The following is a 15,746-nucleotide window of genomic DNA, read 5'->3' as shown; positions in this document are numbered from 1 at the left end:
CTGGAGGAGAGGGAGAGTAATTCTAACCTTAAAAACCTGCTGATTAAAGCTAGTTTGGTGGAATTCGATTCCACTTAATGCCTTTGGCCGTGAGCCCAGCTGGCTAGCATTAGCATCAACAGACACTGTGTCTTCAGTCAGGGAGACGGACGTGCACAAGCTTCCTCTGGCATGTGCAAAATGCGCGGCTGTAAACCCCACATCCTCTCGTCTATCTTTCTGTCTCTATTCTTCTTCTCTGTCCTTTGTCTCTCATTCCACTCTTCATCTCTCCCTCTGTCCAATATATGGCGCCTATACCCAATTTCATCACCGTACTTCTACTACGAAATGTCTTTCCTCTCTCAGGGCTTTTTGTGTGGCAAGCAGTCAGGGGTTTCTCTATAACTGCCTCAGCCCTGTTATTGTTTCCCATTTGAACTTGATGTATAGCTGTGTTTACGCGTCCAGCGTTGCTAATTAATTCTCCTCTTCAGGGCCTGTGTATCAACGGTTTGTGCTTATTTTACAATGAGTATGCTATTTTTAGAGAGAGCCATTTCCATAACACATGCATTTTTCCACAGCATCATTTGTTTTGCTTTGTTGAGGAATTTAGGTTTGTTTTTCATTTTTTTCCTTCAGCTCGGGTGCAGCCTGCCAATTCATTTTGTAACCTGCTCCGATTTGACTGATTTAGAGGCTGCATCTTGTCCAACGGAGAGAACCGGGGAGATAAATCTAAGCCTCTTTTGATTTATTATGTATAATGTCTCATCAACCGTTGCTTAAGTCAGATGCACTGAATAATTATAATGTTACAACTTTAGAAGTAGTGGCTTATTTAAAGGGGTATAAAGAAGAAGAATCTTAATAGAGAAAGCACTTGCTGGCATTAAAGCCACAATCATAGTGCCAGCAACACACAGGTGCTGTGCATTTCTCTCTGATTGCAAAGTGTAAGAGAGATACTGTATATTATGGGCATTCTGGGCATAGTGCCACACTACCAGACACTACAGATAATTTGATTCCCGCTGAACGATTGGAAGAAAGCAGAGCACAGTGGCTGACTGTAAAGACAGCAGGTGAAATGCAGAGCATTACAATATCAGTCGAAAATGAGCTCATCCTCCAAACTGGAAGTGGCACTTTTTAGCAGCAAGTCATCTAATCACGTCTGTATAGATCCAGAAATCGTTGGTTGATCAATAGTCATCATGGATGCTGTCAATGACCAGAGTAGCTTGAATCTTGCATGGTCCATGAATCTCTATTGAGTGCGGAATTTGCGCTCCCTCCATGGATGGAGTTTGATAGTACTGCCTGATTGGCTTCTGCGTGAGCTCTATTTCTGCCGCTGTGCCCTGGGCTGAAACACCTTCCCCAGGCATCCAAGTGAACAGACAGACGCAAACGTGCACACATACAGAAGTACACCAACATAAAATGATACATTCCGTCTAATGAAGCAGTGAGCCAGAAGTGACTTTACCAGGTAGATGTCCATGACAACAACTACTGTAGATAATAGTGCAGAGCAAGTCACTCAAGCGAGAGCTGAATCATTTATTTGTGATCCGACTTTAGATTATTCATATCCAGAGTGATAATATGTGAGAACAAGTGTTGGCTAAAGAAACACAGGAGGACACATGAGTCATACATAAGTCAGTGGTAGAGTAAAACTATCCTCAACAGAGTTGGCTGGATGATATGATGATAGATGGAAACTGGTGGCTGGACATGGGAAATATCTTTTAAATAAACAAATAAATAAATAGTGCTGTCAGTTAAACGTGTCATTAACTAGTGATGTTAAAACTACAACACCACACCAGATCTAGCTAGACCTGAAACACAACAACAGGCACGCTGCACACACTTGTTTGGGCTTGCAAGCCGGCCAAAGTTTAGTAACATTACGTTTTAAGTGGATGACGAGCGCAAGACGCCAAACTGGATGCCAGTAAGATTCCGAATGGAAAGTTCACTTTTTAAAAGTTGCCAAATGGTTCCACTGACCAGACCAAAGTAATCTGTGTGTTTTGTCGTTGTGAACGGAGCTATCATAGCAGCACGTCCAGTCTGAAATACCACTTGATGGCCAAGCACACAGCTGATGTTCTCCCTCTACTCGCCCCCTCATCAAAGTATTTATTTCACCCTTTTATTGAAGGACAGTGTTACATTGTGGGAGAGATTCTTTGCCCCAAGTGAGATTGATAGTGTGAAATTGAACACTACAGAAGGCTATATGCCAATGTTTTTGGGGGTTTACACAAATCGAGTCAATCCACTTTTCCATGTTGATAAGAGCAATAAAATGAGATAAAATAATGGGAAAAAAAGAAATCAAGGGACGTTTAGAACAGAAAAAAATGTGTAATTAATAGTGAGTTAACTATGACATTCATGTGATTAATAGCAATTAAATATTTTTATTGTTTGACAGCAGTAATTTTAACCAAATGCATGTTGTCCATGCATGCACCATATTCCTGCGTGCGTGTCTGTGCGTGCTTGTGTGTTGACCTAACAGACAGACAAATGTGTGGCAGCCTCTGACAGTAAGACGTTTGCATCATGGCAGGAAAACAGCAAATTGGCAACATAAATAAGGTGCCATGCTCTGATTAGGACTGTCTTCACACATCATTATGGTTTAATGAGAGAGTTGCCCCTCTATCTCAGCCTCACTATAACTGCGTGTCTGCTTGCCAGTTTTGCCACCGCAGACTTTGCATTTTGCTAACCCATCTCTAGCTGTGCCTGACACCTGTCAGCCATGATGGATGAATGTAAGTGAGATGTCGCCAGGGCAACAGGCAGGCCAGGGGCAGCGGTGGGCTCCAGAGGCAGGACATGTAACCAGTGGTGGCCCTGCCTCTACATCTGAAGGCTTTATTTAGGCTGAACTGTTTATCACTGGGCTGTCTGGCCCGCTTGGCCTGTCTGCACTGTGATCCTGCTCCTCTCAGGACCGCCTAAACACCCGGGAAGGGGGGGGGCTCAATAATATCCTCTCATTGGGTTTCATCGCCTTGGCCGCTTGCTTGAGTGACAACACCAAATGAATTTGCTGCATCAGTGTCTGACTTTGGAGGACACACGTCACTGTAACTCTTTTTTCCTGCTGTCTGCAGTGACAGCACATGAATACATTATGGACACGCTGCTTGTGAATACTCCTATAAACTATTGCGTATTACTGTTTCAAAGGGTCTCATTTGCACCTCCAACATAACAGTAACCCAATAATATAATCACATGTGTGAATTTGTGTGCATACTAGGCACTAGGCCTGCACGATTCGGGGAAAAATATGAATCACAATATTTTAGCTTAGAATTGATATCACAATTCTCTGCCAAGATTTGTTTTCTCACAAAGTGTAATGTTTATTGCACACACAAACCAGGACAAAACAAAATATATTGGCAGTACCAAACATAGTTTTTTTGGCACCTATAACACATTGCACATCCCCACAAGCCTGTAAACATAGAGGCTTCAATGAAGAGAAGGGAGAGCATTGCAGCGATTGGGAGCACTTTGAAACCTATTTTAAACAGTCTATATTTAAAACTCATAGGAGAAAATAGTAGTGTTTCTGATGGAGTTGGCTTGTAAAATTACATGAGAATCAAAGTCATACCTTTTTTTTTTTTAATCAAAGTTATTTCAGTATTAAATCGTGAACAGGGGGGACTCGAGATTGTGATTTTTTAACATTAATCATGCGGGCTTACTAGGCACACCTATGTTTTTGTTTCACTGTTTCTGTGTCAGCGTGCAAAAGCTCTTCAAAATTACACACTCGGCAAATGCACTTTTAATGAGAGGATATGTGTGTATGTGTGTATAATTATGGTTTAATTGCTTGCCCTGTGATGTGCTGTCATCTGTCACAGCCCAAAGACAGCAAATAATGGTTCTGCCGCGTCACTTTGTCACCCAGACGCTCAGCATGCAGAGAGCAGCGGAAACACCAGTAACAGATATGCGACTTGAATTACTGATAAGCGCTCGAGTTTGATGAGCTTTGTGTATGTGGGCGTGCTTTTGCTCTCAAAAGTATCTTGGCCAGCCTTTCTATCTTTGTCTATTGTGATTGTCTGTGTATGTGTGCATATGGGTGTGTTCGTGTGTAACAGTATGTGTCTGTGCTTCTTTGAATATTTATGTGTGTACTGGGTGTTGTTGGGTGTGTGTGCATGTGTGTGTGCATGCATGTGTGTGTGTGTGTTTATGTGTAGGTGGGAGTGTAATTTGGGAGTGTACACAAGCTTACGTGTGTGTGCAAGTGTGTTTGATGCCTACTGTATATCGGTACTGACAGGTGCAACAGTTGTGTTATGCTTTAAGCTGCTTGTTTGTCTGGCACGCTGCTTTGTGTGGTTGAGAAATGGAGTAAACAGAGGGAGAGGAAAGCAGCCTGGGGGCTAATTTATTCACTCCCCAGTCACCCTAGTCACAGAGGCCTGTTGCACTGGCCCACCTGTCAATCGTGAGGAGCATGCCATAGTCTCATCCAACTGCACACAGCAACCACATCCCGCTCTCAGTGGGCCCAGCGCTTGAGGCTAGCGCAGTATTAACCATGATATATCAATAAACTTGCGTAATTAGAATTAACAAGTCAGCAAGTTTATTTAGCACATAAGCAGCATAAAAACAAAATTGCCCTTTTCTTTGAGCAGTGAAAATGAATGCAGAGTTGTATCAATGTCGGTGTTTGGATTTAAAGTCAAATATTGAATAGACAGAATTGCAGCAGTTCTGTTTGTAAGCACATTTTACAAAAGTATTGCAACACATGACTGTAGTGAAATACATAACCAGTTTACTGCCTTTTAGGCCAATGTGCCGTATTGCATCATAACTGCGTAATCCTCGAGAAAAGGAAAAAGTACAGTTTATGACACAAATACTTACAAAACTGCACTGTAGAAATGTGTCAGTTGCTAGCGGTTGTAGCTGACTGTAGTAATGTGATGTTCAATGCACTGTGGGAGTGGAAGGGAAGCGTCTGTCCGTTGCCAGCGTGGAATAATGGATGGCAGAGCTATGGGAGTGGGAGGAGGCATACATCCTATTTCAGACAGCTGTAATGGATGAGAGTACAGCAAAAAAAAGAAGAACAGGGGGAAGTCGGCATGCTTTTTACTATCTCAAACTCACACACCCAGAGTTCAGTAGTATTGAAATCAGTTCACAATAGATGTGTTTGGAACAATGAAACACCTGGAGAAAGAATCGAGGCTGTGACTTTTGTTGTTTGTGAATTGGTCAAAGGATCTTTGTATTTGTGAATGTGTTTGACACACAGCCACACACTGTGTGATGTGCTTCTTCTTTTTTAACGATCTACTGTGTCTCTCACCATGTGCCCAGTCTGTGTAGCTGTGCAGTGGTACTGTGGTATAATTAATCAGATGGTTTGATGTCGGCAAATGAGTGTTTATACAGACTTCTTCTGCAGGCCCTGCTCTTTTTAACTAGGTTTTAGTTTAACAAGACGAGCACATAAGACATCTCAAGGCACCTATTTATCACATGGTCCTCAAAGCAATGTAGCCCAACGGTGCCATGCCCAGCCAACCTCCCTCTCTCACTCTTCTCTTCCCCTTTCCCTACTGCCTACCCATTCACAGAGTGCCTGAGGAAACGAGCATTAACTTATTGAACACACAGTTTCTGAATAAAGAAGCTGTGTCATCTAAACAAAGTAGATTGGTAGTGAAGCTCAACCCTCCCAACCTGCTTGTTTGATTTATTCCTGTAAGAGCCAAGCTTCCTGTCTTAAGTGCAATAACCCTATCCTCTACCTTTCACAAATATTTCATCGCACAAAATCCCAGCCTATTGCCTAGCTGCTGATGTTTTGGGGCGAAGAGAGTGCTGTAGACTCTAGCTGTTGATGCTGTAAACAAGCAAAAACATGCTAGCCATCGCTCTGGGTCACCTGAGAGCCGGTGCCGTGAGTCTCCCTGAAAAGGATCGAGGAGGAGGATAAGTGCTGCCTAGCTCCTGTTCCTCAATGCGTGGTGCTCGGTTGCCTTTGCCTCCGCTGTCTGCCATTGAAAAATGTCTCCTGGCCCCTCTGTCAGATACCGAGAGGTGTTATCTGCCCTGCCTAGCTCTCTCTATGGTAACGAGCCCCCAGGCACAGTATTACTGTTTACGATAAGGATATTAATAACACCGTGCTTTAGTTATGTGCCGGGTGCCCCGAGGGATGAAGGGGGGGGGGGGGGGGCACTTAATTCTTTCTGTCAGGGTTTCTCTCCAAGCAGGACAGTGGAAAATTGGAAGAGAGGGAAGGAAAGGTATGTCATATGGTGATTCTGGGACAGTGCTGAGTGCCCCGTTCACTCTCTCCTTCCAGGTCACAGTCTTTGTTTCTGAGAACAATGGCTTGACCATCTGCCAGCAGGTCCATGTGGGAGTTAGGAAGGAGTGTAGGGATGGAAGAGGTCAGGGGTTTAAAGGTCCCAGCTGTCATGGTCAGCCTATTCTCTGTACTTAACTGTAGTGTAATGTCCTCTCTTTCTGTCCCTCTTTCTCTCTTCCTCTACTGTCTTGCTTCCTTCCAGTGTCTGTATGGCTGCTACGTCCACTCCTCCATTATCCCCACCTTCCACCGTAGGTGCTACTGGCTGCTCCAGGTAAGAACTCCTCTTCTCCTCCTCTACAGTTCACTCCACTTTAGTTTCACTCTCAAACTCTCCCAGCCTATCCACACAAACTTGAATGAGTTGCATGATATCAGTTTCCATTTAACCGAAGCCCTTTCCTTTGACAGCCGGCAGGCAGACATCAACCTCTCGCCCCGCCACCTCCCTTACTCTCTTCTCTTTTCTCTCCCCAGCCTCCATTTCCCTTATCTTTCCCAGTCATTCACTTTTCTGATGGCATTGCCCATACACACCGTCCAGCACGAGGGCGGTATCTCAGTCTGCTAAAAGCTTTGCGATCTCCCCTGTCTAACAGCTGCAGTGATGGGCAGTAAAAGCATGATGGAAGACGTTCCCTTACAGTATAGTGTGCTTACAGTGGGTCGTCAAGTCCACAGGCTGAGAGTGGTTGTAAATAGTAGTCCTTTGATCACCTCACCAATACATCTCATCATTTTCATTTAGCATGGCAGCCATTATTGTTGGAAGGTGCCTTATACGTACAACCATTCACACACACAATTTTAAGGCAGCTTAAAGCGCACACGCAGAGAATGGGGGTGTGTGGAGCTGCTGCTTTTTGTGTATACCTATGTGTCTATCTGTCTATCTAGTTTATAGTTTTATACCTTGCATATATTGTAGTATAAAACGTGTTGAGATCTTTGGGATAGACACACTTTGGCTACTATGCCGCCAGTTCAATTTCTCTGCATGAAGTTTGATTTTCTAAAGGCAGGAATTGTCAAGTCACAACATCCCTGCTGTCCTGAATAGACACAGCAGACACATTCATTTGTAGTCTAACCAACCCTCGCTTAACAATGTCTGTTAGTAAAAGAGGAGGATAGCAGACCGGTTGGGAAAAAGACAAAAGGGAAAAACTGGCCTCAACAATGCTTAAATAGTAATCAAAATAATTAGTGTTCCCCCAGCAAACAAAAGCATGCAAACAACAACAGTTTATTTCTCTCTCACTCTGTGTGTTGGCGCTGTGTGTGTCACAGGAGGTAATAACAGCCTTAGCAGACAAAAAGCCTGTCTCTTACCTTCTCTTCTGAGTTCAATCAGCACAGCGACTCAGGTTGTTTTCACTTGAATATATTTTCCAAATGATTAGAGGTAGAGTGTGTCATTAAAAAGTATGTTATGAAAGCAAGAAAAAATGATATATCGAATAAATTATTCGGATTCTGAAAATAACACAAGACACAGTGGTATATGTTTAGACTTTGGGGAATGATCAGAGGAAACTCTTGTATTGTTGCTGCTTAGTATCTTTAATCTGCTTCCATTTGCAAACTGTCACGGAAATCTTCTGTTGATCTTTCTGGAGTCATTTTGTTGTGGTATTAGGAGCTCCCTTAAAGAATAGGTTCATGTTTCAAGTCTATCTTAATACAATAGTATCATTCCAATATGTGCATTGCAACATTGGCTGCTGTAATAATTCCTCCTGTCTAAACTTGCCAAGAAAAGATCCCCTCCTATCAAAATTTCAGTAAAATTAATGGTAGACAAATCCTTTTTGTGATATGCAAAAAGATGCATTCTAAACCTCACTCAATTATGGTTTCCAAAGTTACATCCTTGCTTGTATTCTCTCTTTTTACATTGAAGACTGTGCATTTGGAAGATAACCACTTGATCTGACTGGTGAATCCTCTTATTAGCTTCAGCTAAACTTCAAAATGCATTTTAACCCAGAAGGAAGAAGGAATGTGGATGGTGTCTCCCTTCACCTGCAATGAGATTGCATTAGTAAAAGGACTTTTACAGCCAGTATTGAAAATAAGAACATGTGCAGTGATTGACAGATCTTTAAACTTACACATGGGCATGTGGGTATTGTTCTGTTAAAAAAATAAATAAATAAAATAATCCTTAAAGTTGAATTTAAGTCCTAAAGGAGCACAACTGTGGATGAGAACTAGAGTACAATAACAACGCAGAGCACTGAGGGTCAACCAGGGTCACTCGCTTTATAAAACTACAGCCCTTATTTTGTCTCTCTGCCAGTTTCAACATACACACTTAAACAATCATCAAACTTGGAGTAGTTCACTGACTCAACTTTTCTTTCCTGTTACTGCAGAAGTTGAGCTAAGAACAACTGGGTTAGTAAATCCTTGGCCCCCACCTCTCCTTCTCTCACACTGCTCAGGAGCTCTCCTGGCATGACTCACAGGCCCCTGGTGTGCAGCTAACACATCCACTCATTCAACAAAAAAAGACCTTCTGCTGCGCAACAATATACATCTATTTACAACAAGTATTTTCTTTTACTCTGAGCATTCCTGGAATCACAGATTTAAATCTCTTTTACGGCAGTTTGTTACAGGCCATCTGTGCTGACAGGAAACCGCAATCACAATGACACCAGAGGTAAAAGATTAGACCACTTCAGTCCATAGCTCTGCATATGCAGATAGACCTTCAGCACCTGTCTCTTCAAGCCACTTTCAGTCAGACAACTGACAGCCAGCCCTGGTTACAACAGTCTCTCTCTGTCTCTCTCTTTCTCTTTCCACCTTTCTCCAGTCTCTGAACCCTCTGCCCCTGACTCCCTGTGTACCGTTTGCTGTGTCCATATGAGATTTGCAGGCAGTAGTCTGTCAACAGCAGAACAGCAAGGAGACTGGAGCTCCAAGAGCGCCAACAGGGAAAGGTCACCAGTGAGTGAAAAATGTAAATATTCAGTCATCCAGTGGCCACAGTCACGGAGAGACAGGGATGAAAATAACTCCTATTACACAGCACCGACAGGAAGGGAACACAGAGGACAGAGAGGGTAGAGGCAAACTATGACTGAGAGAAAGCAAGTGAGATGGACACAACTTTTTAAAAGTTAGACTATAAAAAACACTGAAGGGAGAGCTGGAGAGACAGAGAGATAGATTTAAAGATTTGAAGCCACAAAAAAACCTACAGCAGAATAAAAAGGGGAAAGTGTGTATATGTGTGTATTTTTCATTGCGTGTGTGCAAGAAGGCAAGAAAGACAGAGAGAGAGAGGTTGGTAAAAGGTTTTTTAGGGAGGGGGGTTTAGCCTGTGGGTGTGTGCCTCCTTATCCACTCTTTATCCACTCTTTATTGAGTCAAAGCCTGTGTAATGAGACAGGGGACATGAATGAAGACCTACAAGGGGGGGTCCTCTTACACTTCATTCGTTTTCTTTTGTTCTTTTCACCTCTCACTCTCAATCTGCTCATCCCCACCACACTACCTCCACCTCTCTATGGCATTAGACCACTTTAAAATGTCTGGCCCATACCCGCAAATGGCTGAGACTGAAGAAAAGTACCACTGGAGTTATTTGGGGTTGCAAACAATGAATCCAAATTGCTGTTGTGACACAATAGCTGCTCAGAAGCAAGAAAAAGTTAATTTCATTGGATTTGGAGAAAAAATCGTCCCCAAATCATCATAAACATCATAACAATACTGTATGTATGTACTCTTTACATGCTGTCAGTTACAGTTGGAGTGTGCATGAACAGATACTTAAAGAAATACGTCTAGTGTTAAGTTCAACGTGGTCTTTCCATCCTCAAGGTGTCATTACACACACACACTCACAGACAGACACACACTCTACTACACTGAGGATCTCTCCTATCCTGGTAGCACTGATTGATTCCATTGCTCCGTGTCCCCTTCTCTTGTTTAGTGCTAATCGAATGTAATTCCCTGCCTGTGCCTCTCCATCAAATCAGACAGTGGAGTTTGTGATGGCCGACGGGGGCACAGATGTGCGGATAATTATGAAATTAATATGGACGGGGTCCGAGGGGAAACTTCATTTGTCCTTCTGCCTGCCATGAACACAGAAAGGGGTCAATAGCCTTTCCCGCTTTTCCTGCTTTAAAGAGGGAGAGGGATGAAATAATGAAATGACTAGTAAGGCAGGAGGGAATGCTGACGACCTTGTTTCTTCACAGCTATCACTTTCTCCCTCTTACCTTCCCCAGCTTAGGCCACTGTGCTCTAGTGTCTGCCTCACATGAATACATTATTAATATCAGCATTCACTGCAGTTACATTTTTCTTATTACATTAGTCCTTCAGAGTATAATGACTTTGTAACCACTTGAATTAGTGTTATGTTGGAAACTGAGTTGTCACTCTTGTCCCTGTGATCATTCCAGCACTATTAGACAGTATTTCAGCTATTTTAATTCATGGAATAATTCAAAGGTTACTTAATTGGACAGGCAGAGTGATAACTGTGATTTAAAGAACCTTGAGCAGTGTAGGCGCTGTGGTGCTGTCCGTGGTGCTGAAACATACTTCTAACCTTTCTAACTGTTCACCACGTGTCTTTTCTTTTTCTTTTTTCCCGATTTATCAACAAAACAAACACAAAAGAAAACACAGCCCTTTTGAAGACCTATGCTATTCACCTCTCATAATAAGCTCAAGAGCAACACACCTGGCCAATGTTGTCAGCAGATCATGTGCAGGGCCCGACACATGTGCTCATCATGCCTCACACCACCACATCCCCGGTCACGCCAGAGGCCTTTCTCACGCTCTAACTAATTGAATGGGAAAAGTTGAGTTGCTCTTTTGCTGCAGTGATCCGTCATAGGTAGGTGTGCAAGCAGGATATACTAGCTACAGACTCAGAGCCACATGCCCGCAGGCTAAAGACAGACAGATGGATTCTTTATATCTACCAGAGTCCTCTATTCATTCGGATCAGTTTAGTTGCCTCTGTGTTGAGCACTGGGAGACAGCTACCGGATTCACAGAGGCTCAGGTGATGTGTGATGACGGAGCAGAGCTGTCAGGTCCAGATTCACCATCAGATACGTCCAGCCAATGCAAGGCTACATAATGAATATTTCACTGAGATAAATCATGGATGAGCCTGGGCACCGTTCTGTTGATTTCACTGAGAGGGTAGAAAGGCAGGAGAACCTGGCGAGGTTTTGACTGGCTGTCTACAACCTCAGGGCAAATGGAGGCAGTAGAAATATAATTGCCTTTAGCTATGCAGGCTGTTGTTTGTATCAAGTGGAAATTCACCTCCCCAGAGTATGAGATCAGATATATAGCATATGAATTTGACTCCATCACCTGACATTACTGTTCAGCTTAAAGCCTTAACCCTGGACAGGAAGGAGAATGGTGGCAGTGCATGCAGTGTGAGTGTTTGTCTAGCTATCTGTTAGCGTGTACTGTGCACAGTCTTTTCTGTGTATATATATATGTGTGTGTATGTGTCTGTGTGTGTGTCAGGCTTTCACGTTCTGTTTCTGCGCTATGGTCGGAGACCATGATGCTCTCAGCAGCATGCTGCTGCTGGCAAGCTCCCGCTCTATCTGCCATGAGGAGAACAGCTGCTTCACGAGCATGTTGGGGTGTGAGCCATGTCCCCGTGGCTCCCCTCATCTCCTTTGCTTCTTCTCCTTCTTGTGTGCAGTCACACAGAAACTGTGCATCTGACATCAACCGTCTCCATCCTCTCTACTTAAAAACAATCAAATGGGTCTCTTTCTCTGCTTTCACTTTTCTTCTATTCCTCTAAGCACCTCTGCTACCCTCTGTTTCCACTCAGAGAATGAATAGAATCAGTTCTAAGTTAGTCTCTGCTCAAAACAGTGTCACTACGGGTTCGGACCTCTAAACAAATTGAAGGTTACTCTGGTGCTTAATTAATGGCCCCTGCTGGAGCACTCTCTGCCCGTATGAAGAAAGTGAGGGAGAAAAGTTGAGCTAAACCCCAGAGGCACACATACACTCCTCTCCTCCTGGCAGACTGATCTGTTTCTCAGTGCCCGCGACCTTTTCTCTAGGCCCGTCGCCTAGCCCACACGCATGGCCAATTATCACAAATCCCCCGCTGCATTTGTCTTGCCATTTTCACTCTGCGGCCAAAGAGGCGTGCATGGCCATAGACTCATGCAGCCTCCTAACCAACAGAGGCCCACAACAGGTATATGGTGCTTAAATAATTCAGTTATCCTGAAAGGTTAAGGCTCTGCCAGTAAAGCGAATTGACATTCATCCTGCCCCACTTTCAGAAGGAGCAGCCATCGACATGTTTACATTTTGTGACTTCCTAGATTGTTATTGACACCATTATTTTACATGTTATTCTACTATTCCTCTGGCTAGCTCAAAAGAGCAATGCAAACTGACTTACTACCCCGAGCAGGAATCACATTTCCGAGTCCTTTGCCAATAATGCAAGTATTGAGATTAAAATAGCTCTTACACTGTAAGCTTGTCGAAGAGTATTGCGACAGACCTCGATCCTGAATTGATGTTACCGTTTGTGGTGTACTCGATAGGGTTCTCTCCAGAAATATTTTGCTGCCTCTCCCGTATTAAACAGTAATAGAGTCCATGTGCATCCTGTCACCAGCCAGGCTTATTTGTGTTTATGCCTTGCCTGTATGTGTTTGAACACAGAGGATATCAATGGCTCCACACTGAGTCTGTTCTGTGCTGTTCCAATCTCTGTGTCTCCACTCATGTCAAGCCACAGACCTGCCCGTGTCACTATGCAGGCTTGGGCGTGATGGCACAAATGTGCACGCATCTCACAGCTTCCCGGAGAACACTGGTCACAGCTAATGACCAGAACTGTCCGATTTGTCCTGCCCTGATTACTCCTCTGAGCCCCAATTAGCTGTGGATGAGGGCCGACATCCCGACACAATCACTTGGATGTGTCATAGAGGGAAAGGTGAGACAGGAAAGGAAGGGATAGAGGTAAGATGGACCACAGTTAATGTGTGTGCTAAAGACTGAGGAGAAGAGCAAAGGGAAGTCTGTATGAAAGCCGGACTAATATAGTCGTTCACTCTGCATTCATTCAGATATTGATCTCGATTCCCACCAGCTACCACTCATCAACATACAGACAAACAGCTCTGATTGCAATTTCTATAATTGCCAATTTTTGTTGTGGGTTTTCATTGAGGGTGTTGGCTGCATTGGGTCTGAGACGGGCTGATTTCTCTGTGGGTTAAGGGATGAAGAGACTAAAGACTATTTGTGAAAAAAGATATAAGATTAAAAAAATAAGGTATTGGGCCAAAGTGGTTGAATCAATTTATTAGATGAAGTGAATAGTAAAGGTCTGGGAGCCTCAAAGGGAATTTTATCATGGAAGAAAACAATGCCATTTGTTTTCCTAATTGTCAATAAAAATCTCTGTTATGAAGATTGTTTTCATCTATGTCTTCACCCTATGTCCCCTTCGTTTCCTTTTTCCTCTGCCTTTTGTTCTGGCCTAACCCCCACCCCCCACCCCCATCCGTTCGCTCTATCTGTCTTTATTTCTCTCTGCCACTGAGTCTCCCCAGGATTGCTGAGCTTTCTCCCCTCTGCAAGTTTTGAGAGAAAATCTTTTTTTTTGTAGCTTGCTCTCATTCTCTCTCAGTAGGGGGCAGTGGAAAAGTAACTACAAGGGCACATAAAGCCTTCAGAGTCAAACCAGACTTCTTTTAGTCTTTTTTGATCTGGATAGATGACATATTGAACACACATGCGCACACACCCTTCAGTGGGATATCTCTGCTCCTATCTCTGTCTGCTCCCCCACCTCAAAACCTCACCCACGCAGACCTGAGGAGACACAGAGATTGAGAGGAGGAGAAAGAGAAAGCATAATGTAGAAGGGTAGCAGAGGAGGAATGGCAGCAGGGAAGGAAACAAAAGGTGGAGGTGCTTTGAGAATGGGGGATTAGAGTTAGAAGATGATATCATTTGGTAGAGATGAGCAGGAGCAAACGAGCAGTGCAAATCACTCGACATTAACGAGCTACCTCATAAATTACTGCAGCCGAATGTATGCTTGGAGCTGGATCTGGCTAGGGCTGGGTGGTGCAAGGGAGGCATAACGCTTGTCTTAATATTATTTACTGCCCGTCCCAGTTTATATATTGGTTGTCTCTCATAGCCCAATATTCGCCTCCTGTGGCAGCATCAGAGGATGTTACCTTACAGATAGTGGGAGGTTTTTGTCAGCCTGAGTGCCCCCTGTGTGGCCCATCCTAACCATCATGCAGTCTGCAAAGCATAGATTCCCCTCCTCTTGTACCCCAACAGAGGAAAGCTCAACAAAAATAAAAAAAATGGACTTCCCCTGTCAAGTTATTCCCTTAGATCATTTAGATTTAACAGGCTCTTCCTCATCTCCCTGTAGTGTTTACAATATTTACCTCATAATGCAGAAGCTGAAGCAAAGCAGGACTAGAGAGTTATTTAATTTTATTAAAATGAAATGTGAGTTTTCTAGTTTTTCTTGGTCGTGTTAAAATTCCTTAAACCACTTAGACGTATCCAGCAGAGATTCTAGCACTTCAGTTGAAATTAACGTGTGTATAAACCTGCGTGTTTCAGACTGTTCTCCAGGGAAGTCAGCCCAAGAGAGAGGGGGGGGGGGGGGGGGGGGGGGGTGGAGTTAGGGTTATGGCAGAGAGTTGGAGTCTCTCTAATTTTGTGCTCTTAGGGGGTGAGGGAGGGTAGGGTAAGATGGGGAAATATACATTTCTATTTTAGCCAGGAGCACAGCAGCAGGAGAACGACTTTCATTGGCTGCAGTCTAAATATTACATGACTTCCTGATGACGGTGTGCTGTCTGAGGCACTGTTTGGCCTGGTATTAACCTGTCCGGATAAATCAGCGCTTAACCCAACTCTGTTCCTCTATCCAAAGTACCGTATCTTCACTGTTTCACTTTTTCTGTTACCCTCCGGCTTCTCCTATTTCTCATGCACCATTTCGGCCTCTGGAGCGCTTTCTATGGTGCAACCCACTTTGTGTGTGTACAGTGTGTGTGTATATGTGGAGTTACACTGCCAAGGCCCCTAACGTCATATGCAGCCTGGCAGGTGACAAATAGTTTTTTAATTGCTTGCACCAGGAAAATCATTAGTCTCTTCCCTTTCCTTGGTGGGACCAGGCAGGACGTGTGTGCAATAATAATAGCCTCAGTCTCGTTTCCCGCTTCCCGCCTGCTATTTTTAGAAGAGGTATTTTAAGGTGTGTGTGTGTGTGTGTTTGTGTATGTGTGTGTGTGTGTATGTGTGTGTGTGTGTGTGTGTGTGTGTGTGTGTGTGTGTGTGTGTG

General features: G+C 43.7%; 1 protein-coding gene across 10 annotated transcripts in view; it reads left to right on the top strand.

The window, feature by feature from the left end:
• Positions 1-15,746, top strand: part of camta1a (calmodulin binding transcription activator 1a) — a 282,833-nt gene that overhangs the window by 212,888 nt on the left and 54,199 nt on the right. For all 10 annotated transcript variants that reach the window (XM_034876192.1, XM_034876194.1, XM_034876189.1 and 7 more), the window contains one exon: positions 6,579-6,650. In XM_034876192.1, coding sequence (XP_034732083.1) covers positions 6,579-6,650 — 72 coding nt within the window. The remainder of the gene's footprint in view (positions 1-6,578; positions 6,651-15,746) is intronic.

The sequence above is a fragment of the Etheostoma cragini genome, chromosome 7 (genome assembly GCF_013103735.1).
Source record: "Etheostoma cragini isolate CJK2018 chromosome 7, CSU_Ecrag_1.0, whole genome shotgun sequence".
NCBI classification, from domain to species: Eukaryota; Metazoa; Chordata; class Actinopteri; order Perciformes; family Percidae; genus Etheostoma; species Etheostoma cragini.
Note: the sequence above shows the minus strand (reverse complement) of the source record. Positions and strands in the feature narration are given on the sequence as shown.